This window comes from Schistocerca americana, chromosome 8 (assembly GCF_021461395.2).
Source record: "Schistocerca americana isolate TAMUIC-IGC-003095 chromosome 8, iqSchAmer2.1, whole genome shotgun sequence".
Classification (NCBI taxonomy): domain Eukaryota; kingdom Metazoa; phylum Arthropoda; class Insecta; order Orthoptera; family Acrididae; genus Schistocerca; species Schistocerca americana.
This window is the reverse complement of record NC_060126.1, coordinates 124,474,273-124,500,805: the sequence shown is the minus strand read 5'-3', so window position 1 is coordinate 124,500,805 and position 26,533 is coordinate 124,474,273. Positions and strand designations below refer to the sequence as shown.

General features: G+C 38.4%; 1 protein-coding gene across 3 annotated transcripts in view; it reads right to left on the bottom strand.

Moving 5' to 3' along the window:
- Positions 1-17,858: 17,858 nt before the first annotated feature.
- The window catches only part of LOC124544985 (putative uncharacterized protein DDB_G0282133), a 106,979-nt gene continuing 98,304 nt past the window's right edge, over positions 17,859-26,533 (bottom strand). For 2 of the 3 annotated variants that reach the window (XM_047123741.1, XM_047123742.1), the window contains one exon: positions 17,859-18,466. In XM_047123741.1, the coding sequence (XP_046979697.1) occupies positions 17,957-18,466 (510 nt within the window). In that variant the 3' untranslated portion in view covers positions 17,859-17,956. The remainder of the gene's footprint in view (positions 18,467-26,533) is intronic. The other variant, XM_047123743.1, reaches the window with a different exon arrangement.

Genomic DNA, 26,533 nt, shown 5'->3' with positions numbered 1-26,533 from the left:
GGCATATACCATGGTTGTCTCTTTGAGAGAGTATGGCCAGTTTCCTTCCCCATCCTAACCTAATCCAAGCTTGTGCTCTGTCTGTACTGCTCTCATTGTAGACAGAACATTAACCTCCAATCTTCTTTCATTTTATTCTGTTCTATGTTGCAGTGCCCTCTTATGTTTCTTAATAATATTGACCTTTTGTCAACTCTAGTAAATTTAGTATTGTTTTCTGTTGTGACCTCCTCTGTCTTTTCTACAAATATTTCTTGTATCTACACACAATTTGTTAAAAAAAATTTGAACTAAGTAAATGAACAAAAAGTTTAATTTTCTCTTTTGAATGGTAAGTAGATGGACAGTAAGTCAAGTCCCGTGTACAGCAAACTCCACATGCCACCACTGCAGCACAACATTGCGCACCACTGCCACTGCCACTGCCACTGACACTGTTGGCCTCAGCAGCACAAGGTACCAGCTCAGCAGCAGTACCAGGCAGAAGCCGCCGCCCTTACAACAGCCCCAGCAAGGAATAATAAAGAGAGACATGCATGCTTCACTATGCATTGTATCAATCAAGGTCAATAAAGTTCTTTGTAACTGCTAACAGTGTCAGCACTGGGCCTCGCAGCCTGTCACTACCATTCACCTCCCCCCCCCCCCCCCCCCACCTTAATCAGTAAAACTTTGTACAATGCAGTACATATAAATACAGACATTATTACATTATTATGATTTTGGTAAAATTAGATGGAATTATATATATTTTTTCAGTAGTAGATGGACAGTAAGTCGCGTCCTGTGTACAGCAAACTCCACATGCCATCATTGTAGCACAACATTGTGCACCACTGACATCAACATCTGTGGCCGACAGGCTGCTGGCCCACCACAAACCATGGACCTTGCCGTTGGTGGGGAGGCTTGCGTGCCTCAGCGATACAGATAGCCGTACCGTAGGTGCAACCACAATGGAGGGGAATCTGTTGAGAGGCCAGACAAACGTGTGGTTCCTGAAGAGGGGCAGCAGCCTTTTCAGTAGTTGCAGGGGCAACAGTCTGGATGATTGATGAATCTGGCCTTGTAACACTAACCAAAACGGCCTTGCTGTGCTGGTAATGCGAACCGCTGAAAACAAGGGGAAACTACGGCCATAATTTTTCCCGAGGGCATGCTGCTTTACTGTATGGTTAAATGATGATGGCGTCCTCTTGGGTAAAACATTCCGGAGGTAAAATAGTCCCCCATTCGGATCTCCGGGCGGGGACTACTCAAGAGGATGTCGTTATCAGGAGAAAGAAAACTGGCGTTCTACGGATCAGAGCGTGGAATGTCAGATCCCTTAATCGGGCAGGTAGGTTAGAAAATAAAAAGGGAAATGGATAGGTTAACGTTAGATATAGTGGAAATTAGTGAAGTTTGGTGGCAGGAGGAACAAGACGTCTGGTCAGGTGAATACAGGGTTATAAACACAAAATCAAATAGGGGTAATGCAGGAGTAGGTTCAACAATGAATAGCAAAATAGGAATGCGGATAAGCTACTACAAACAGCATAGTGAACGCATTATTGTGGCCAAGATAGATATGAAGCCCATGCCTACCACAGTAGTACAAGTTTATATGCCTACTAGCTCTGCATATGACGAAGAAATTGAAGAAATAAAAGAAATTATTCAGATAGTGAAGGGAGACCAAAATTTAATAGTCATGGGTGACTGGAATTCGTCAGTAGGTAAAGGGAGAGAAGGAAACGTAGTAAGTGAATATGGATTGGGGGTAAGAAATGAAAGAGGAAGCCACCTGGTAGAATCTTGCACTGAGCACAACTTAATCATAGTTAACACTTGGTTCAAGAATCATTAAAGAAGATTGTATACATGGAAGAAGCCTGGAGATACTGACAGGTTTCAGATAGATTATATAATGGTACAACAGAGATTTAGGAACCAGGTTTTAAATTGTAAGACATTTCCAGGGGCAGATGTGGATTCTGACCACAATCTATTGGTTATGAACTGTAGATTAAAACTGAAGAAACTGCAAAAAGGTGGGAATTTAAGGAGATGGGACCTGGACAAACTGACTAAACCAGAGGTTGTACAGAGTTTCAGGGAGAGCATAAGAGAACAATTGGCAAGAATGGGAGAAAGAAATACAGAAGAAGAAGAATGGGTAGCTTTGAGGGATGAAGTAGTGAAGGCAGCAGATGATCAAGTAGGTAAAAAGACGAGGGCTAATAGAAATCCTTTGGTAACAGAAGATATAGTGAATTTAATTGATGAAAGGAGAAAATATAAAAATGCGGTAAATGAAGCAGGAAAAAAGGAATACAAACGTCTCAGAAATGAGATTGACAGGAAGTGCAAAATGGCTAAACAGGGATGGCTAGAGGACAAATGTAAGGATGTAGAGGCTTATCTCACTAGGGGGAAGATAGATACTGACTACAGGAAAATTAAAGAGACCTTTGGAGAAAAGAGAACCACTTGTATGAATATCAAGAGCTCAGATGGCAACCCAGTTCTAAGCAAAGAAGGGAAGGCAGAAAGGTGGAAGGAGTACATAGGGGTCTACACAAGGGCGATATACTTGAGGACAATATTATGGAAATGGTAGAGGATGTAGATGAAGATGAAATGGGAGATATGATACTGCGTGAAGAGTTTGACAGAGCACTGAAGGACCTGAGTCGAAACAAGGCCCCCAGAGTAGACAACAGTCCATTAGAACTACTGACATCCTTGGGAGAGCCAGTCCTGACAAAACTCTACCATCTGGTGAGCAAGATGTATGAGACAGGCGAAATACCATCAGACTTCAAGAAGAATATAATAATTCCAATCCCAAAGAAAGCAGGTGTTGACAGATGTGAAAATTACTGAACTATCAGTTTAATAAGTCACGGCTGCAAAATACTAACGCGAATTCTTTACAGACGAATGGAAAAACTAGTAGAAGCTGACCTTGGGGAAGATCAGTTTGGATTCCGTAGAAATATCGGAACATGTGAGGCAATGCTGACCCTACGACTTACCTTAGAAGCTAGATTAAGGAAAGACAAACCTACTTTTCTAGCATTTGTAGACTTAGAGAAAGCTTTTGACAATGTTGACTGGAATACTCTCTTTCAAATTCTGAACGTGGCAGGGGCAAAATACAGGGAGCTAAAAGCTATTTACAATTTGTACAGAAACCAGATGGCAGTTATAAGAGTCGAGGGACATTAAAGGGAAGCAGTGGTTGGGAAGGGAGTCAGACAGGGTTGTAGCTTCTCCCCGATGTTATTCAATCTCTATATTGAGCAAGCAGTGAAGGAAACAAAAGAAAAATTCGGAGTAGGTATTAAAATCCATTGAGAAGAAATAAAAACTTTGAGGTTCGACGATGACATTGTAATTCTGTCAGAGACAGCAAAGGACTTGGAAGAACAGTTGAACGGAATGAATAGTGTCTTGAAAGGAGGATATAAGATGAACATCAACAAAAGCAAAACAAGGATAATGGAATGTAGTCGAATTAAGTCGGGTGATGCTGAGGGAATTAGATTAGGAAATGAGACACTTAAAGTAGTAAAGGAGTTTTGCTATTTGGGGAGAAAAATAACTGATGATGGTTGAAGTAGAGGGGATATAAAACGTAGACTGGCAATGGCAAGGAAAGCATTTCTGAAGAAGAGAAATTTGTTAACATTGAGTATAGGTTTAAGTGTCAGGAAGTCGTTTCTGAAAGTATTTGTATGGAGTGTGGCCATGTATGGAAGTGAAACATGGATGATAAATAGTTTGGACAAGAAGAGAATAGAAGCTTTTGAAATGTGGTGCTACAGAAGAATGCTGAAGATTAGATGGGTAGATCACATAACTAATGAGGAGGTATTGAATAGGATTGGGGAGAAGAGAAGTTTATGGCACAACTTGACTAGAAGAAGGGATCGGTTGATAGAACATGTTCTGAGGCATCAAGGGATCACCAGTTTAGTATTGGAGGGCAGTGTGGAGGGTAAAAATCGTAGAGGGAGACCAAGAGATGAATACACTAAGCAGATTCAGAAGGATGTAGGTTGCAGTAAGTACTGGGAGATGAAGAAGCTTGCACAGGATAGAGTAGCATGGAGAGCTGCATCAAACCATTCTCAGGACTGAAGACCACAACAACAACAACACATAGAAATATGGTTCCCAGTGAAAATATGTATATACCAGAAATGGAATAGGCAAAAAAGGGTTAAAAAAGGTATCCTGAGCAAAATGCAAAAATAAGGAAATTAAAAAGGAACAGAAATGAAGATTACTGCTGTGCTAGGAATGTTTTGAAGCTGTCAATGGAACTTAGATTCTTTGCCTGCAAATGTGTAAAAAATGTCCAGATGCTGTGAACGACGAAACATGACGTACAGATTTTAAGGATGACAATGAACTACAAAAGATGCTAAGACTTTGTTATTTACTTCTATGATACACCAGGAGCCAATTAAATGGAAAAAATGCACTGTCTGAAAGAAGTAAATTCTCAACCGTTAAGAGGTTTGTTGTGATATTTTTGTGCAGACATTTCGCATTTCTTCTCAAAAAGTAAACACAGCACTACTAAAGGTTACCTCTACTAATATTTCTGGCAAATGAAGATGGAAAAGTGGTCATAATAAAGTTGATGATGAGTGTATTCAGTAAGTGATAAACCAAAAAATAAAACTCCTAGATACAAATCACATTTCTGTTGAAATTTAAATCATAAGGAATATTTTGAAACCCACTTAACAATGGGACTTATGTGTGAACACTACAAGTTAGAAATAACAATACAGTAAGCATGTCAAAGTATAAAGCCATGTTCTACAAGTACTTCAACATAAAAATGCAAGCACCGAGAAAGGATACATGCTAACAGTTGCGATTCACTCCACACAAAACGTAGTCAGAGAACGATAAAACACAAGAAGAAGCACTGCATTTAGAATATAAAAATCACTTAAGATGAAACAAAATATCCAAAGGACAAAAAGAGGGTGAAGGACTTGAAATGACCACATCTGGTCTTGAGACGACGTTGCTGTTACCAAGAATCCCAACCAACATTACATTCTGTAAAAAGACAGTTATGGGTGTATAAATGTAGAGTTTACTCTGGTACAACAGGAAAAAGGTTTTGCTTTGTTTGGGTCAAAGCAACCACTATTCAAGGTGCCCAAGAAGCAGGTTCATGTCTCAAGTAGTATATTGAGAACAATGTGAAGAAAGCATTACAGAGTTCATTTTGTGGGTAGAATCTGGCAGTGGCCAAAACCAAAAAATCAAAACACCGATGATGTTGGAGGCTATAAAGGAAACTTGCCCATCTCTTACTTCAGTTTCTCTAAGATAACTGACACCTGGGCACACATTTCTGCCAAATGATGCGGATTTCAGTGATGTTGAATGAGCTTTAAAAATTCACAAATGCATTTATCTACCAAGTTAGTACCTAAATGTTATGGAAACCTGTAAAAAAAGAAATCCTCTTGCTCCAACTTTAATGGAGACAAGCGATTTTGTTGGACGTTCTAAAATGGAGAGTCGCATTTTGAATCATAAGGTTGATACCACAAGAAAAAAAATTAATTGGTTACAAATACATGAAATAATGTTGAAAAAGCAAGATCCATTCAAGCTGTGCATTGTCAGGTGTGACAGCTGTGGATGGTCTTCCCAATTGCTGCAAATCGTGGAACTCCGCCGAACCACCTTCTGATGGCCTCACCCTCCGTGCCCAGTGACTAACTGTACTTCTGTCGACAGCAGATACTCCACAGACTATGCACAAGCATTTGTGAATATTCTGCACAATTTCTTTCTCTGCAGTGACAAAATTCAGTGACGGCACTTTGCTTGTGATGTACATCACCTACAGACACCATTTTGCAACTGTCCTCCAGCTATGCTACCTGTCGGAAGTGACAGAAACTTGACACGCTCACTCAGAAGACTTCAAACAATACATATGTAACATTTCGCATTCATAGCATTGTTTTCAGCTGAGAAAAAAATGTGGTGCATTAATTTCTGGGCAACCCTTGTACCTAGACCTAAACCTGAAGATCTGAAGTCTATATTGCACTTGATTCCAGTGATGCCAAACACTTTTATCATTCTCTTATTGTAGATGGTCAAGTCATTTGTGGCATCAAAGGGTTTAATGGTGTAGTCAGTTTTCAAGAAGATAGATAATTATGCCAAAAACATTGCATACGTGCAAAACAGAACATTGGATTCAGCACGTTTCATATTAACTCTCTCCATATTGCATTTACTTTAGTATGAAACAAATAATTTTTGCTGAAAAATGTATTATTTTATACATGTGATTGTTATAATCATATTACCAACATTGAAATATCCACAATGTACGAGGTGCATTCAAGTTCTAAGGTCTCCGATTTTTTTTCTCCAGACTGGAAAGAGATAGAAACATGCACATTGTTTTAAAATGAGGCCGCGTTCATTGTCAATACGTCCCAGAGATGGAGCACCGTACGGCAGATGGAATTTTACTGCCAGCGGCGAGAATGAGAACTGTTTTAAATACTTAAAATGGTGACGTGTTCCTTACTTGAAAGCGTGCAATCATTTGTTTTCTGAATTTGTGTGGTGTGAAACCAATTGAAATTCATTGACAGTTGAAGGAGACATGTGGTGATGGAGTTATGGATGTGTCGAAAGTGCGTTCGTGGGTGCGACAGTTTAATGAAGGCAGAACATCGTGTGACAACAAACCGAAACAACCTCGGGCTCGCACAAGCCGGTCTGACGACATGATCGAGAAAGTGGAGAGAATTATTTTGGGGGATCGCCGAATGACTGTAGAACAGATCGCCTCCAGAGTTGGCATTTCTGTGGGTTCTGTGCACACAATCCTGCATGACCACCTGAAAATGCGAAAAGTGTCATCCAGGTGGGTGCCACGAATGCTGACGGACGACCACATGGCTGCCCGTGTGGCATGTTGCCAAGCAATGTTGACGCGCAATGACAGCATGAATGGGACTTTCTTTTCGTCGGTTGTGACAATGGATGAGACGTGGATGCCATTTTTCAATCCAGAAACAAAGCGCCACTCAGCTCAATGGAAGCACACAGATTCACCGCCACCAAAAAAATTTCGGGTAACCGCCAGTGCTGAAAAAATGATGGTGTCCATGTTCTGGGACAGCGAGGGCGTAATCCTTACCCATTGTGTTCCAAAGGGCACTACGGTAACAGGTGCATCCTACGAAAATGTTTTGAAGAACAAATTCCTTCCTGCACTGCAACAAAAACGTCCGGAAAGGGCTGCGCGTGTGCTGTTTCACCAAGACAACACACCCGCACATCGAGCTAACGTTATGTAACAGTTTCTTTGTGATAAAAACTTTGAAGTGATTCCTCATGCTCCCTACTCACCTGACCTGGCTCCTAGTGACTTTTTCCAACAATTAAAGACACTCTCCATGGCCGCACATTCACCAGCTGTGCTGCTATTGCCTCAGCGATTTTCCAGTGGTCAAAACAGACTCCTAAAGAAGCCTTTGCCGCTGCCATGGAATAATGGCATCAGCATTGTGAAAAATGTGTACATCTGCAGGGCGATTACGTCGAGAAGTAACGCCAGTTTCATCGAGTTCAGGTGAGTAGTTAATTAGAAAAAAAATCGGAGGCCTTAGAACTTGAATGTACCTCATAGTGGGCGATTTATTGTTGCTGAACCCAGAATATTAGTATGTTAACTAAGTGGTAATGAGCCAAAAGGCATTTAACAAAATGGTGCATAAGTATATAATAATTTTGAACACTAACATTCTTAATACAATACATGCAATTGCCTTAACTTGCACCAGTTTTGAAAATGGCAGCTATTACACAGTTTTACGATGATGCGGTTTGCAAATGGATCAATATTTGTTTGCGATTGTGAAGCTTGGATCGCTACAGTTAATTGCAATACAATTGTTCTGCATTTTCTGGGTCTGAACTAAATGTTTTCAGTTAGTGTTTGAAGTACGTTGTCTGTATATTTCCATTACTTCAACCACCCACAGATACTCTCCTACTTTTCTTTATGATCATATTGCCTTTGTTGACCATTGTTCCTCTAAAATTAATATGGTTGCTAATCCCACTCTCAATTCTGACACATTTGAAAAGAGATGGTCTGTTTATAGCCAGGAGGCCTAAAGTGTGAATTCTGCGTGGTGTTTTTTAATTAGATGTTCGAGGCAGTTGTCTGAACATGGATTCACAGACAATAATTGAGCTGCAGAACGAAGTCCGTTCAGTTAAAATTATAGCAGCACATGCACAAATGAATTAATAGAAACACAGGCAAGTAAAACGTCTAGCTGAGGAACAGCCCACATGTACAAGGCTACAATCCCATGGTTCGAGTTGGCCAATTCTTTTTTGAGGAAAACAATTGACAAGAGAAAATGCTACAGAAATCTGGAAGTCTGAATTCTTTACTCGATATTAATTTATTTAAAGTCACAGAATTGCTTCTCATTCACAAATTGTCGTACAAATGATTAAAATAAATTTAGTCTTCCAGTATAATATCTTTCAGAAAGGTCAGTGAGCAACAGAGCTGATGTCTTTTTTTTATGCAGTCACGGAGCCAAACACTTTATTCTTTATCTTTTGTCTTGTGCAACTATTTCATGTGAACAAGATTAACTCCTTCACAACTATTATAGCTGCCAAAACTTTCATTTTACACACGACTACAGCACTCACAAAACGACGAAACTTAAAGTGTACACTGGTGGTGCTGTGTCTACGGACACGTACGCAGCTACTTGCGGACAACCCATTACACTCAACGAGTGGTGCAAGGCAGTGTCATCGTGTAAACTAGACTTAATACAGAAGTGCCACAACACAATGTAGCAGGACTCAACTAATATCTGAAGTAATGCTGGAGGGGATTGACATCATGAATCCTGCAGGACAGTCCACAAATCCGTAAGAGTACGAGGGAGTGGAGATCTCTTCTGAACAGCACGCTGCAAGGCATCCAAGATATGCTCAATAATGTTCATGTTTGGGGAATTTGGTGACCAGCGGAAGTTTTTAAAATCAGATGAGTTCCTGGAGCCACTCTGTAGCTATTCTGCATGTGTAGGGTGTCACATTGTCCTGCTGGAACTGCCCAAGTCCATCGGAATGCACAATGGACATCAATGGATGCAAGTGATCAAGAGTTATATCTAGACATATCAGGCGTCCCATATCACTTCAACTGCACATGACCCAGGCCATTACAGTGCTCTACCAGCTTGAACAATCCCCTGCAGACATGCAGGGTCCATGGATTTATGAGGTTGTCTACACGTCTATGTGCTTAATACAATCTGAAACAAGATTTATTCAAACAGGCAACATGTTTCCAGCCATCAACAGTCTAATGTCAGTGTTGACGGGCCCAGGCGAGGTGTAAATCTTTGTGCTGTGTAGTCATCAACAGTACCCGAGTGGGCCTTTGGTCCTGAAAGCCCATATCAATGATGATTTGTTGAACAGTTCACATGCAAACACTTGTTGATGGCCCAACAATGACATCTACAGCAATTTGCACTTATGCCACGTTGAAAAATTCTCTTCAGTGGTTGTTGGTCCCGTTCTTGCAGGTTCTTTTTTCGGCCGCAGGGACGTTGGAGATTTCATGTGTTATCGGATTCCTGATATTCCCGGTACACTTGTGAAATGGTCATACGGGTAAATCTCCACTTTATTGCTACCTCGGAGATGCTGTGTGCCAACTATAACACCACGTTAAAACTCACTTTAGTCCTGATAACCTGCCGTTGTAGCAGCAGTAACCGATCTAACGACTGCACGAGACACTTGTTGTCTTATACAGGCATTGCTGACCACAGGATCCTATTCTGCTCGTTTAGATATGTGTGTGTTTGAATATGCATGCCTGTACCAGTTTCTTTGGTGCTTCAGTGTATATAAGGCATTATTTCAGCAGTGGTACAGATTGATGTTCCTTGTAATCTTTTAAGGTGTTAAATGTAATTGTAATAACAATACACACAGAAAGAAATGGTATCCCATGCAACAAGTAAAGGATTTCAATATTTCAGGTATCTCAATCACAGAGTTATGTTTAAACTAAACTGGAGGTGTACCACTATTGAAATAAGTCTTTCACACAATCATGGCGTTTCCATTCTTTCAAGTTTAGGCAAACTTTGAATGACTCTATGACCAATGGATCTGAATATAGTGGTTAATATACACATTCAACTACAAATCTACGTACATTGATCCTTGTTACTCTTATCCATATGGTTGAATTAATTTTGTTATTCAAGTAATGTTTTTGCTTGTTGCTATGAACACTCCTCCTTCTGGAAAGTCTAATTCATCTTTGTGACATAAATTACACTTATAGTTGAAACTATCCATACCTTCTACTTCAGGTTTCAACTACGTTTTCATATCCTAGTATGAAGGTGGTGGTGACTGCTTTCTACGAGAGATGTGAAAATTTGTTGTGAATCCTCTTTTAAGATTCTCCTCTCCAGATGTTTAATAGATAATGGAGAGATTTAAAAATATATGGTGAGAAAACGAAAGTTATTCAGAACTTTAAGGGAGATGAAAATTTGTGATGGGGGAATGGAAACAGATGTGAGAAAAAGAAAGAAAAGGGGGAAAATTGCAGGACTGGAAGAAAGAAATGAAAGGGGAAGCTGTCCAACACAGTTTTGCACAGAGCAGTTGACTTTTGTGTATCAACAGACAGTAGCTGCACCGTTGTGATGTACCTTTTGCTTTTATATTTTCGTTTTCTTTAAAGCCAAAGAGAAAATGTCAAGTGGCAGCCCAGCATGTATTTTTGATTTTCAAATATTAAAAAACATAAGTTGTTTTTCCTGCTCCTCGGTAAGAGGAAGGACTCACTCTCTGCTAATGAACAAAGGTAGACAAACGTTATTTTAGAGCATAATCGGTGGTAGCCATTTTGATTATAAGAATAAGTGAAAAGTCTGTGTTTTTGATGCGAGTAGAAGAAATAACACATTCGTATGAAACTTCCTGGCAGATTAAAACTGTGTGCCCGACCGAGACTCGAACTCGGGACCTTTGCCTTTCGCGGGTAGAGCACTTGCCCGCGAAAGGCAAAGGTCCCGAGTTCGAGTCTCGGTCGGGCACACAGTTTTAATCTGCCAGGAAGTTTCATATCAGCGCACACTCCGCTGCAGAGTGAAAATCTCATTCTGGAAACACATTCGTATTTTGTTAGTGAGAAAGTGTGTTATTATTCCAAGTAGTAGTGTAATAGAGAAGAATTGAAGAAGCCCACCTGTGTACTTTGGAGTTATCACAAGGATCTGATTACCGTCATGGACACGGCCAAGATTTTGTAGGTGGATACGGTGATTAGATGTAGTATTATTAACTGGTAAGTATAAATATACAGCAAGAGAAAGACTACTTCATCTGTCCAGAACTAATATGAACTCATTTACAGGCATGGCCCAACTTATAGTGCTTGTGCAAGCACCAAAAAGTTAATCTCATTAATTCCACATATCTTAACATTTTTTATTATATTATAAAGTGGCGACCATGACAGAATTGAACATTTCATTATAAGCAATATGTTGATTACAGCAGACGAAATTAATGACACTTCAAGGCAAAGGAATATTTTAAATGAAAGTAGTACGCATAGCACTGACGCAGATACTGACAGGTGTAGGCCAGAAATGAATAGGGAAGATACGCAAGCCTTAACGGGAGTACAAACGGACATGAACATATTAAATTAAAAAATGTCAAGTTTAGAAACAATACAAACAGACATGAATAATATGAAAGCAGACATGACCACAGTAAAGTCCGAGATAGGGAAGGTTAATACAAACATGACACACATTTCAGCAGAGGTAAAAAATTTGCACACAGAACTCAATAATCTGGATACGAATTTCACATAGCACATTTCGCAAATCTCCATGGAAGTGGATAGGAAAATCAATGAATGAGTAACAAACTTCAGGTCACAATATGAGTGAGAAATTAAAAGGCATAGTGGAAGAAAAAATTGAAACACTAACACGCATGTATGGACAGGAAATATCCGGAATCAGAGAAACTCAGAATAATTTACATGTAATGCAAAAGAATACACAGGTTAACATAGATAATGTACAATCAGAAGTAGCGAAGCTACATCCTTTCTGTGATGACTTACCAGAAAATGTAGAGAAAATCACAGTGGAGATAGGATTACGTAAGTTAGAGCATAAAAGAATCAACTTAGACATTGTGTAAGTTTACGAAACAGTAAAGGGGAATAAAAAAGATTAAAACACAACGTTTGCAGAAAATGCGTACGCGAACAGCATACTTATGTGGAAGCGGTAAAGAAAGTAATAGGGGACAAGGAAGGAGAAATTTTAAAACGTGTAGAACGTGATATCAAACAGGTAGAACAAATATTAATGGACGAAATAGTTAACAAACAAACTATGATAATATCATCACCGAGAGCACAAGCAGAGCTATAAAGAGCCATCTGCTGGTGAGAGAAATCAGTGGCGCAGTCAACAATGTCCAACCCACGCCGCACGACCACATGCCGACGCGAGCAACGGGCAAAACTTTTATGAGATAGATACATTATCACTGCATGTAAATGCTGTTCCGTCCTGCTGGACAGCATTGTTAATGGATGATTTTAATAAAACATCAACAGTTTTTTCAAATGAAACAAAGCAAACGCACCTGGTAGTGTTTGTCTGAGCCTTTATGAATGTACTGCCGACGACTTGGACAGAAGCTCAAATTATCAAATACCTGGTAGGACACACAGAAGGCGACGCCCTTCTGTGGGCTATAGAGATGTTGGAACTCTGTGAGACATATAATCAATTTGAGAATGCATTTTTAGATAAATACTGATCAACAGCTATCCAGGAGAGATTAAGACGAGAGGTATTTAACCAAGTATCATATCATCCAAAATTCGGGGAGGGGGGGCTAAGAAACTATTTCGAAACAGATCTAAACAGGACCCGCTACTGGAATAATCTGATATCTCATATCGATGTATTGAAAATCTTAAAGAACAAGTTGCCTTAAAATGTAAGGGAAAAATTAGTAACCATTCCCGAATATGATCTCGAGTATTTTCTCTCACTGCTCGACTCAATACATCTAATTCATGAGGATGGGCAAGCCATGCCTAGTTATAGTAATGGTAATGAACACAACCGAAATGGGGAGAGCAACCATGGTAACGGCAATGACTTTGGAAACTATAATGGTCATGTGTGTATGAATGAATGGCATCCTTACGCACCGCCGTACCACAGCTGAAATGAGTACAACTGGTTTACCTGTTAGCCACAGGGTGGCCAAAGGTATGAAAATAAATATCAACCCCGTCTGTACAGCAATGGACGAGACAGGAGAAATTCGAGAGAAAGCTTTGATACTAGGCGACAAGGAAATGCATAATACCAGAATCGGAATATGGAACACAGGGATCCGAGAGAGAACCGGCAGCCAGTACAGTCAGACTGAAACAACCGGGACATAAACTGGTGAGCACACGAACATGCGGTGAACATAGTAGAAGTGACAGCAGAAAATGAAACAATACCTTTACTGCCCCCAAGAAATAACAATAATCAAGCATGACTAGAAGAAGAAGGTAATGAACTGTCAGTGTGCCACAGTAATAATATTAGCAATATAAACACTAGCATGAAGAGAAATGAAGAAGAGGAAGTAGACACTGAAACAAACTTACACATACAGAATATCCGTAATCTGCTTTTGAGGTATGATAGATAAGGAAGCAGAAATGAAAGCAGATTTGTTTACTGAAGAGAAAGACACAACACACAAGGTAAGTGAAATTATTCAAGCAACAATAAAGGTGAAGGTGGGAAGCTTAGATGTACCAGTTGTTTTGGATACTGGCACGTCAACAAGCCTGATGTCAACCGGCATGTTTAAAGAGATAGCATGGGAAGTAAATGTAGTCACACTACCTGTAGGGAACTGTAAGATCATAACGGAGATGGGAAGTAAATCTAAAGTTATAAAATTGCAGGCCAGCATACCCCTCAGCATATGTGGTGTAATTTTGCAGTGTACTTTCTTGTTGGTAGACACACTTCTAGTGAACTGTTTATTATTATTATTTTACTGTATACTTGGTATGAAGGCATTCACAAGGTGCAACACATGGGAGATAAGCTAAGTAAATATGAAAACCAACCAATACATGCACAATGTAATTCCATGAACTTAAACAAAAAACTGAGGTAAGTACTGTATGTTTAAAAAGCGATAAGGAGAAACAATTGAAATTTCACTGCTGGATAATACTTGGAAGTAGAGAGAGTGTGAAAGATTTTAGATTCAACTGGAGGTATTAATTAGTTAATCCATGTTTGTGGTGACATATCATACATGGAGTGAAACTAGGAAGAGAATGAAAGTGTATTAGAGTAATATGAGTTTATTTATATTTGTGGGAAGAAATAAATAGGGTGGTGATGCTAGTGTCAAAACCACACAGGTAATACCTGCGTATAAATAGATATTTATGTGGAAGATTTTTAATGAATAATTATATGGGTATACAGTGATGAATATGAAGATGAATATAACAGGGGTACCTAGGAAAGGACCACGAAGATGATGTAAGAAAGAATATATTATATAGTTTTAAGTCTCAGTATGAATGATTATATGAGCATCGAGGGCGAAGTATGATGATGCATGTATGGTAAATAATTGTGAAAATGAACATCTTGAAGAAGGAGTGAAGAGTAAAGAAGAGACAGTGAAGTCAGTAGTACAAGGGCACACAGTACATTTAACGTACATCACAGCACAGTAATTTGCTACACATACATCAGAATGTAAAACAACTTGGTATGAAAAATATTTCCTTACCGACTAACTGTTACAGCTTCAGCAACTATAAGGTGAATATAAATGAAAATATGATATACAATTCATACGAGGCATGAACACAAAATGCAGTGAAACAATATTTTCTACACTGAGTTCTTGACACACGCAGAAGTGAAAGCAGTACTTTAACATAAGCACCTTTTTCTTCATCGGGAAAGAATTGTAAGTGGAATTACATGACAAAAATACAGTAAAATTACCAGTCACATGTTACGAAGGTAAACATGTATATTTCGTTGCATCAATAAGGCAGATATACGGCTTGAAATATGTGTACATGAATGTGAAATATTACGACGATTAACAAGCAGTGATGAAGTTAGGATTGTCAAGGTATAAAACATTCCCCATACTCGCTCACAAACGAGCACGTGTCAATATTGTACATAGTATGAAGATTTATCAAATGCCAAGGATAGAATAAGTACACTAACAACACACTACAAGTAGCAATCCTAGAAGTAGCTTGATCTCTGAAGCAAACCCTAGCAAATCCTCTTTTTTCGATGTAGTGAATAGTGCTGGAATGTATTTTCTATGTGTAGTTGTGAAGGTAATAATGCGCAGAAGGTCGCTCCTGCAAGACAAAAAAAGAAAATGCAAATATTCAGAATAAATACGAGATTCCTTCTGATTTACATACATAACTGTGTAAGATGGAATGAAGTGATACAAAAATAGTAAGGCCTGATAACAGTGAAAATAATGGCTGAGCTTTGATAAGAGTAGACACTACAGTCTAGTGAAGTGAATACAGCGGTGAGATGCATGTGCGACGGAGAAATCAGAGGAAACCCATATAACCACTAAATGATGTGTGAAGACCGCCGAACTGCAATGCACAACAAAACATAATGCCGAGTCCTGCAGTGCGGCCCCTACCTTCAATTTCGCTGGCAGAAAACTTTGCCCAGGTGCGAGATGAGGTATTGGTGTTGAGCTTTGGAGCTGAATCTGTCGTAACCCGTCCCCGGACTGGACGGCATATACAACACCGACTTCATAAGCCTGGAGCGACATTACAGTGGATGTGCAGGCAGTGCTGGTGCTCATGTGGCACTCACGTCATTGTGATGGGCGCGGTAAACAATGAGCAGCTTGAGGCCATATGTACAGCGAACAATGAGACAGCATGTGCCGAAAGGACACATTCTCAGAATTGCCAATGAACCAAAAGCAAGTGAGAAAAACAATTTTTAAACCAGCTTGAAAGGGCCATTTAAGAAATTTAAAATTTTTCCCCTGTTCACACCACACAGCTTAACGAATGTAAGGATAAATAATAAACTAAGACGGAAGCACAACATGGACATTCAATTACGTAATATAAATATATGTGAATGTATTTATGTGTACTAATTTGTAGATATACTTGTAGTAGCATAAGGGTATTAAAACTCCATTGAGGTGCACTAAATGACCAAATTATGAGACCCAACATAAATATGGCTACTGTATATTGTCTCCCTAAATGAAGAGACTTATTTCCGACAGTATACAGTGTGGAGAGGGTGGAAGGGCGGAGGGGGGGGTACGACAGTATACAGTAAGGGGGCATTTGTGACGTACCTTTTGCATTTCTTGCTTTTATGTTTTCGTTTAATAAAGGCAAAGAGAAAAGGTGAAGTGGTGGCCCAGCGTAGAGCCTGCGCCTACCATCATGTATTTTTGATTTTCAAATGTTAAAAAACATAAGATAATTTTCCTGTTTCTTGGCAAGGGGAAGGACTCACACTCTGTTAATGAACGAAGGTGGACACATGATATTTTAGAGCATAATCGGCAGTAGCAATTTTGGTTATGAGAATAAGTGAAAAGCCTGTACTTTTGATGTGTGTAGAGTTAATCATACATTCATATTTCATTAGTGAGAAATTGCGTTGTTATTCCAAGTAGTACTGTAATAGAGAAGAATTGAAGAAGCCCACTTGTGTACTTCAGTTATCACGAAGATCTGATTACCGTATCATGGACACAGTCAAGATTTTGTAGGTGGATACAGCGATCGGACGTAGTATTATTAATTGGTAAGCATAAATCTATAGTAAGAGAAAGATTATTTCGTCCGTGCAGAACTAATATGAACTCATTTACAGGCATAGCCCAGCTTATTGTGCTTGTCTGGGCGCCAAAAAATTGATCTCATTAATTCTATATATCTGAACTTTTTTTATTATATATATTTTTATTATATTATACCGTTTACTACCTCAACCTGCCACCATTGGCGAATGGTCTGAAGACAGTCTTAAAAATAGACTGAAACCAGTCACTATATTAATAAACATTTATATCAGATCAAGATTGTTTTAATTTTTTTTAAAAAGTATTTAACTTAGATTTAGCAAGACGTGTTTCTGAAAAAGAGCAACTTGTTACTTTTATATAAATCTCAAGTGTTAGGAACCCTTTCCTGAAGGTATCTGTGCTTAGCCTTGTACAGAGATATAATGTGAACAATGAACAGTTCAGACAAGAAAGGAATAGAAGCTTCTGAAATTTGGTGCTACAGAAGAATGCTAAAAAGCAGATAAAATAACTTTAGGAGATACTGAATAAACTGGGTGAAAAGTTTAGTGCACAACTTTATTAAAAGAAGGTATCAGTTCATATGACACACCCTGAGGCATCAAGGGATCGCCAATTTGGTAATGGTGTGAAGTGTGGGGCAGCTTCAAATGGATGTAGGTTGCAGTAGTTACACATTGATGACAGTAATCCTGGTTACTTTTGATGTTTATGGTTGGTGCTATGAACACTCCTCTTTCTGGATGGGAGGAGAAGTGTTCATAGCAACAGCTGTCAGTCTGACACCTATTCATTTCTGTAAAACATCTTGTTGTAAAAGTTAATGGGATGCAGAAATGTCATAGGTTGAAATTATTGACACTTTAAATATCATAAAGTTACAAATATACACCAATTACATTTATTTATGAAAATATTCTTACATTTTTATTTTACATTCACTTGTTTAATATCATTACAAAGAACTATAATATATGAAAGAGCATTATGTTTCACTGCTTGGCCTTGTGTTGGGTACTCTTGAAACTGTTGCAGGATAACATAACCACAACTCTTTTTCATACTTTGTATCGAGTCCTGTCTTTATTACAGTTATGACTTTTTCGAATAGAAGTGGATCATCCTCGTCATCAAAAGCTTCTACAGCAACATATTCGTATCTGTCCTTGTCAATCAACTTACAGACTTGCCGCATACAGTCTCCAAGTGCTCTAAACGAAAGTGGACTGCTTTTGCTCTCTCTAACAATTAAAAGGAAAATGTAATAATTTGGTTTTTGTATAGCAATAAATTTGCCAAGCTTTCTGTCCATTTGCTGATACTGCGACATTATTCTGAATTTTCTGTCCAATAATTCTAATGTTGAGTTGACCGAGCGATCTGCTGCACAAAGGCACAAAATAGCAGTATCTACATCAATGTCAGCTACTGGCATCTGTGCGCTCTTCAACCAAACATTACTGGTGTGCTTAGGTTTTGATGATTCTGCCGTATCCTAGAATAAAGAAACAAATCATGCAAGTGAATAAATAGTGAAATGTACTACAGGCATTAGTTTCGTGATGGTAACAGTGGTTGAACTTTGTGGCTGCGAACAGAATCAGTTGAAGAAATACAGACGCCAGCAACTTTTAGTAAAGTTTTTAGACAACAACAACATAGCTCAGGCTTTCACTCATCTTCAATTCAAGTCACATAATACATTTATATCTTCCACAGGTGGGAAATGAAGCCACAAATTACAGAACAGAAGGTAACCACAGGTTCAAAACACATTCAATAACAATCTTATAGTGACAAAAATATAAATATATTACACCAGTAAAAAATGGGTCTTGGCTTAAATAGACATAAACAAAAATTGGCTGGTGGCTGTATTTCTTCAAGTAAAGCATTGCTGGCAGTTGCCATAGTACTACCAATAAATGAACGAAGCTATTCCAAAATCTCATACAAGATTGAGGTGGTAATGCTATTCGGAGTATGCTATCTACCCTGTTAGTTAACACGAAATTTGAAAGATACCTTGAACACAAAAATTCTGAACTTTTAGAACCAACACTGCCTCTCTGACCTGATGAAGTACACAAAATGCAAAAACAGTTCACTGGTAGATAATCTTTTTATAGAATAAGATAAATGTAATCAAATAAAAACTTTTCCTGTTAAGATTGGTCTTTTGGATCACAATGCACAGCTACATCTACATCTACATCCATACTCCGCAAGCCACCTGATGGTGTGTGACAGAGGGTACCTTGAGTACCTCCATCGGTTCTCCCTTCTATTTCAGTCTCGTATTGTTCGTGGAAAGAAGGATTGTCGGTATGCTTCTGTGTGGGCTCTAATCTCTCTGATTTTATCCTCATGGTCTCTTCGCGAGATATATGTAGGAGGGAGGAATATACTGCTTGACTCTTCAGTGAAGGTATGTTCTCGAAACTTTAGCAAAAGCCCATACCAAGCTACTGAGCATCTCTCCTGCAGAGTCTTCCACTGGAGTTTACCTATCATCTCCGTAACGCTTTCACGATTACTAAATTATTCTGTAACGAAGCGCGCTGCTCTCCGTTGGATCTTCTCTATCTCTTCTATCAACCCTATCTGGTACAGATCCCACACTGCTGAGTATTATTCAAGCAGTGGGCGAACAAGCGTACTGTAACCTACTTCCTTTGTTTTCGGATTGCATTTCCTTAGGATTCTTCCAATGAATCTCAGTCTGGCATCTGCTTTACCAACGATCAACTTTATATGATCATTCCATTTTAAATCACTCCTAATGTGTACTCCCAGATAATTTATGGAATTAACTGCTTCCAGTTGCTGACCTGCTATTTCGTAGCTAAATGATAAGGGATCTATCTTTCTATGTATTCGCAGCACATTACACTTGTCAACATTGAGGTTCAATTGCCATTCCCTGCACCATGCGTCAATTCGCTGCAGATCCTCCTGCATTTCAGTACAATTTTCCATTGTTACAACCTCTCGATACACCACAGCATCATCTGCAAAAAGCCTCAGTGAACTTCCGATGTCATCCACAAGGTCATTTATGTATATTGTGAATAGCAACGGTCCTATGACACTCCCCTGCGGCACACCTGAAATCACTCTTACTTCAGAGGACTTCTCTCCATTGATAATGACATGCTCTGTTCTGTTATCTAGGAACTCTTCAGTCCAATCACACAATTGGTCTGATAGTCCATATGCTCTTACTTTGTTTATTAAATGACTGTGGGGAACTGTATCGAACACCTTGTCGAAGTCAAGAAACACAGCATCTACCTGGGAACCTGTGTCTATGGCCCTCTGAGTCTCGTGGACGAATAGTGCGAGCTGGGTTTCACACGACTGTCTGTTTTGAAATCCATGCTGATTCCTACAGAGTAGATTTCTAGTCTCCAGAAAAGTCATTATACTCGAACATAATACGTGTTCCAAAATTCTACAACTGATCGATGTTAGAGATATAGGTCTATAATTCTGCACATATGTTCGACGTCCCTTCTTGAAAATGGGGATGATCTGTGCTCTTTTCCAATCCTTTGGAATGCAACACTCTTCTAGAGACCTACAGAACACCGCTGCAAGAAGGGGTGCAAGTTCCTTCACATACTCTGTGTAAAATTGAACTGGTATCCCATCAGATCCAGCAGCCTTAACTCTTTTGAGCGATTTTAATTGTTTCTCTATCCCTCTGTCGTCTATTTCGATATATACCATTTTGTCATCTGTGTGACAGTCTAGAGAAGAAACTACAGTGCAGTCTTCCTCTGTGAAACAGAGCTAGTTACAGTGAATGACACAGCTCCATATAGTAATGCAAAACAGCCTCCAAAATAGTGTGTTCAATTGACAATTTAACAACTGCAAGTTTTAGTGACAACTTGCAACAGTTAGGCAGGGATGAAGAGTGCAGGGAACCAATGATAATTTAAAACTTAACATATATCTTGATAGCTTTGTGAGTATATCTGGGAAACATAATTGTAAAAAACCATCCAAAAATCTGTGGCTTACTAGAGGAATAAAAATACCTTGTAAGCAGAAAAGGGAAATTTATCTTATAGCAAGAAGGGGTAATGATCCAGAAACAGTCGAACTTTATAAACACTATTGCACGGTATTAAGAAAAGTTATTAAAAAGTCCAGAAGTGTGTACATTATGTATGAGATTAACACCTCTGATAATAAAATTAAAACAATTTGGAATATTGTTAAAAGGGAAACAGGGCAAGCAGCACAGGAAGACTGAATTTTTATCAAACTCACTGAAAAGTTTGTTAACAAAATGTCAGAAGTAGAAAATAGGCTCCAGCTGTTCATTATATGGAAGATGCAATACCTAAGCAATTTGATAAAACTGAAATTCAACCCACCCTTCCTAGAAGGGGTAATGATCCAGAAACAGTCGAACTTTATAAACACTATTGCACGGTATTAAGAAAAGTTATTAAAAAGTCCAGAAGTGTGTACATTATGTATGAGATTAACACCTCTGATAATAAAATTAAAACAATTTGGAATATTGTTAAAAGGGAAACAGGGCAAGCAGCACAGGAAGACTGAATTTTTATCAAACTCACTGAAAAGTTTGTTAACAAAATGTCAGAAGTAGAAAATAGGCTCCAGCTGTTCATTATATGGAAGATGCAATACCTAAGCAATTTGATAAAACTGAAATTCAACCCACCCTTCCTACTGAAATTAGGAAAATAATAAAATCACTCAAAAGTAAAAGCTCACATGGAATTGATGGCATTTCAAACACAGTACTAAGACTTGTATCCAAAAGGTAAGAATGATTCTCACCCACATATGTAGTACTCACAAAAAGAGGATATTTTTTCCAGCCAGACAGATATATGCTATTGTTAAACCATTGCATAAAAAGGGGGATAGGTCTCATGCTAACAACTATCACATAATCTCACTTCTGACAACTTTATCCGAAAAGTTTGAGTTCAGCTACTTATGCTATTAGGGTTATTGTGCATTTTGGTGATAAATGTATTAGTAAATTAGCCTACTGTGCCTATTTTCATCCACTGCTTTCATATGACATCATATTTAGAGGTAAAAATAAAGTACTAACGAAATGTCAATTCGGTTTTCAGAAAGGCTTTTCAACAGAAAACACTATACATGCTTTCACTGATCAAATATTAAATGGTCTGAATAGCAGAACATCTCTCAAAAGCTTTTGACTGTGTGAATCTTGAATTTTTTCTAGATAAGCTTATGTATGTGGTATGAGGGGAACAGTGCACAAATGGTTTAATGTTTAATTCATACTTAACTAGAAGAGAAGGCTGAAATTAACAGTACAGACAGTCTGCAAAAATCAACAGACTACTCTTACTGGGGAAGTATCAAGAACAGTGTCCCACAGAGTCAAGTCTTGGCTCCCTTATTGTTCCTAATATATATCAATGATTGCCATTCTAAATTCACGAAGATGGAAAGCTAGTTCTTTTTGCTGAAGATGAGGACATTGTAAATAATGTATTTCAGAAAATTATTAAGTGGTTCTCTACAAATGCACTCTCACTAAATTTTGAGAAAACATTGCATATACAGTTCTGTACAATAAATGGCATAACCACTGATAAATATAGCCTTTGAACAGAAGTCTATTGCTAAGGCAGAATATTCAAAATTTCTTGGTGTGTGTACTGACAAGAAATTGCTTTGGAAGAAACACACTGATGATCTGCTGAAATGGTTAGTTTCAACTTATGCTATATATGCTATTTTCATTCACTGCTTTCATATGGCATCATATTTTAGGTAATTTCATCATTAAGAGAAAAAGTAGTTATTGCATAAAAGTGTGTGATCAGAATAATGGTTGGGCTCCCCAAAGATCACCTTGCACACATTTACTTAAGGAACTAGGGATATTTACAATACCTTCACAATACACATATTCACCAATGAAATTCGTTATCAATAGCCCATTGCAATTAAAAAATAACAGCAAAGTGCATAGCCACAACACCAGAAGAAAGGATGATCATCACTATTCTGGGTTAAATCTGATTTTGGCACAGAAAGGGGCACATTACGCTATCATGAATCTTTGCCAAACAGCAGTAAAAGTCTGACAGATACCCAAATAGCATTTAAAAATAAACAAATAAATTAAAAGAACTTCTGAATGACAACTCCTTCTACTCAATAGTTGAATGTTTAGATATGAAGTACAGAACAAAAAGAAAGAAAGAAAGAAAGAAAAGTGTGTCATACTCATGATCATTGGAGCAAGTATTAATGAAATGTAATGAAAAATTAATACAGGCTTCTACTTTGATAGCTTTTATGAATTTATTTTTAAAATTGTTGGCATATTGCTTCCTTCATTCCTCTTGATCAAGGTTATGAGCAGATTAAGACATCCAAAAGAAAAGAACACCCACACATAAAATCACAGTTTTAGGGTTTCTAAGAATAGAAAAAAAGCAAACATTGAAGAATCCTTGATTAAATGAAATGATTAAATCAGAATCAAAACAGGGGAGAAATGTGACAAAGTATAGGAGAATATTGCCATGAGTAACTACTCCATATAATCCATATTACAAAAAACGTCCAATATTGCAAACTCCACTCAAAGACTAGGTTTGGGCTGACACCCATTTTCAAATCACTGTAACACAGCCAAAAATGATATTTCCGAAAATGTAAAAAGCAAGTTAAAAATTTGCAAACAAACAGTTACAGTGCATACAGATCACATTTTTGACATGGTGTTTATATTTTCAGGAATACTATTTTTGATTATGTTATGATGATTTGAAAATGAATCTCGGCCCAAAACTAGTCACTGAGTGAAAATAAATAAATAAATAGAAATAAAGTGAATTTTTCAACTTCAGACTGGTTTTTTGTTGTATTGGTTAACAGAAGTTACTGATTCATAGCTATTGCAGCATGATGGAAGTTTGTAATCCACACTTGTATTTAATCAAGAACAGTATTTTGTTTAACGATAATTATTCATCCTTCCAGAATGAGATTTTCACTCTGCAGCGGAGCATGCACTGATATGAAGCTATCCAAGCATGACTCACGACCTGTCCTCACAGCTTCAGTTCTGCCAGTACCTCATCTCCTACCTTCCAAACTTCACAGAAGCTCTTCTGAGAACCTGATATGAAACTTCCTGGCAGATTAAAACTCTGTGCCGGACCGAGACTCAAACTCGGGACCTTTGCCTTTCACAGGCAAGTGCTCTACCACAGAAGAGCTTCTGTGAAGCTTGGAAATAGGAGATGAGGTACTGGCAGAATTGAAGCTGTGAGGACGGGTAGTGAGTCTTGCATGGATAGCTCAGATGGTAGAGCACTTGCCCACGAAAGGCAAAGGTCCTGAGCTCGAGTCTCAGCCCGGCACACAATTTTAGTCTGCCAGGAAGTTCCACTATTCATCCTGGTCTGAGACAGATTAGATTGTGAATTCTGTTCAAATGCTCTAACTTATACTTGTTTACAGGTCATGTCTGTAGCAGACATATTATTATTGGCTTGCCTCTCATTCTGACACTATCCTTGAATATTCTCATTCTCTTCAACTGTGTACTCAGTACTACCAGATTTAGGCACCCAAGGAATGTACCACCACTAGTGGTTTTATCTCCTATTGTCTCTGAATATATGGAATGTAAAATGATGTTTATCCTTGTACGGCTCACAGTATGATCCAGCAATATGTGTGCCAGGTGACAAAAGGCAGTACAGTGCTATACTGTGGTGGCCTTATACACAGCATAAATGAAAACTGAGCAGTCAATATTATTCTCATTTGTGGACAAAGCTTTCAAATCTATGAGGGGTAGTGGAAGTTTTAATTGTAACTTCCAAAATTATATAATTAATGTTTTATTTGTTGGGAGGTACATGTCAGTAGTATTGGCGAACATTGAAATCTCCTTACTACAGTACTGCAGCACACTGCTAGACACAGACACATGGAAAAAGTACTCTTACGTCTCAGTATGGTATCAAGTAGTTTCATTTCGACATCGATATTATTTTACTCAATGCTCTTCAATTAATACTTTTACTTATAGCCATTACTTTACAGCAGGTATCGTATGAAATGATCCTGCTCATTGTTTGTTACATTTTTATTACTGACCTAAAATTTTGGCCACGACAATTTCAGCACTTTCCATAACTTAATGCAAAAGTTGGAAAAATTGAAGATAGTCATTTGATTGCAGTATGCTGCTTACTTGACACAAGAAACAAAAATGTAAATTTTTAAAATTCAAGAGGTTGTGTGAGCTAAACACCTGCAATAAAGCATTTATTATGAAATTCTTACTGATACTGGTGGCACCAGCTGCAGCGAACCAGATAGTAATTCTCTCGAAATGGTGTATGACTTTTGGAGTCATTATAAGACATTAGTACATAGCAAACAAAAGAAAAGGAATGAAGCAGTCACTTCTTTCATATATGCTCTGAATGATCAAAAAGATGGAACTGGCCTTTATTTGGCAATACTTGTTTCATCACTTGGACTTGGACCAATCCCCATAGAGTAATGGCACGACATGTTCTATAAGCTAGTCAATGAATAGCTGACAACTGTGGTGACATCAGCGCCACTTATGAATTTACTTTCAAAGGCACGCAACACATTGTCAAAGTAACATACAAGATTATAAGTGAAATGACTGCATAAAATACAGATTCTGACTGACTACGGAGGAAAACTGGGGAGTTTATGTAAGTTCTAATTTATTTGCCGTTGGGTGCTATTCAGCTGTTTCTCAGATAATCTGTTCTGATATTTCATATTTGTTATCCTATTCAAAACTACTGAAAATCAACTTTTTCTCTCTATTAAAGATAGATTTTTAGAACTGAGATGGAGAGATTAGAGCCAGTAGAGAGTATAGATATTTTCCTTACAATGCAACTCACAAGCAATACACTGATACTTTTCACCTAATACTGTAGCTAGATGACCCAAAACAAAACACTGAAGTTTACTAATAAAGTGGAGTATTGAACAGTACTTCATTTCTGACAGCAATGGAAATGTTGGGACCTGTGCCTGTGGATAAACAAGTGAGATACACAGAGTAAAATTATTTGGGATCCAGCTGGATAAAAAGTTAAAACTGATCCAACACAAAGTTTTACTAATCAAGCTCAGTTAAGCGTGTTTTGCTCTTACATTGTCCAGTCTCATTAATGTGACCACATGTCAAAAGTCCTTTTGATTGTGCAGACCACTGTGAGACATGCAGTAAGAGAGTCAGTGGTATTCTGGAAGGTACTGGCAGGGATGTGCAGCCATCGATATTCCAGTGCCATGGCCAGCTGCATTAGTTTTCAAGGTTGATAATCCATGGCGTGAACAGGCCAATCGAAGTGCTCCCACAGATTCTCGAACGGGCTTCAATTAGGGGAGTTCGGTGGCCAGAGGAGTACAGTAAACTCATCCACCTGCTCTTTGAACTATGCACATACATTGCGAGCTGTGTGACACATTGCTTTGCCCGGCTGCTAGATGCCATTGTGATGAGGAAAAACAAAGT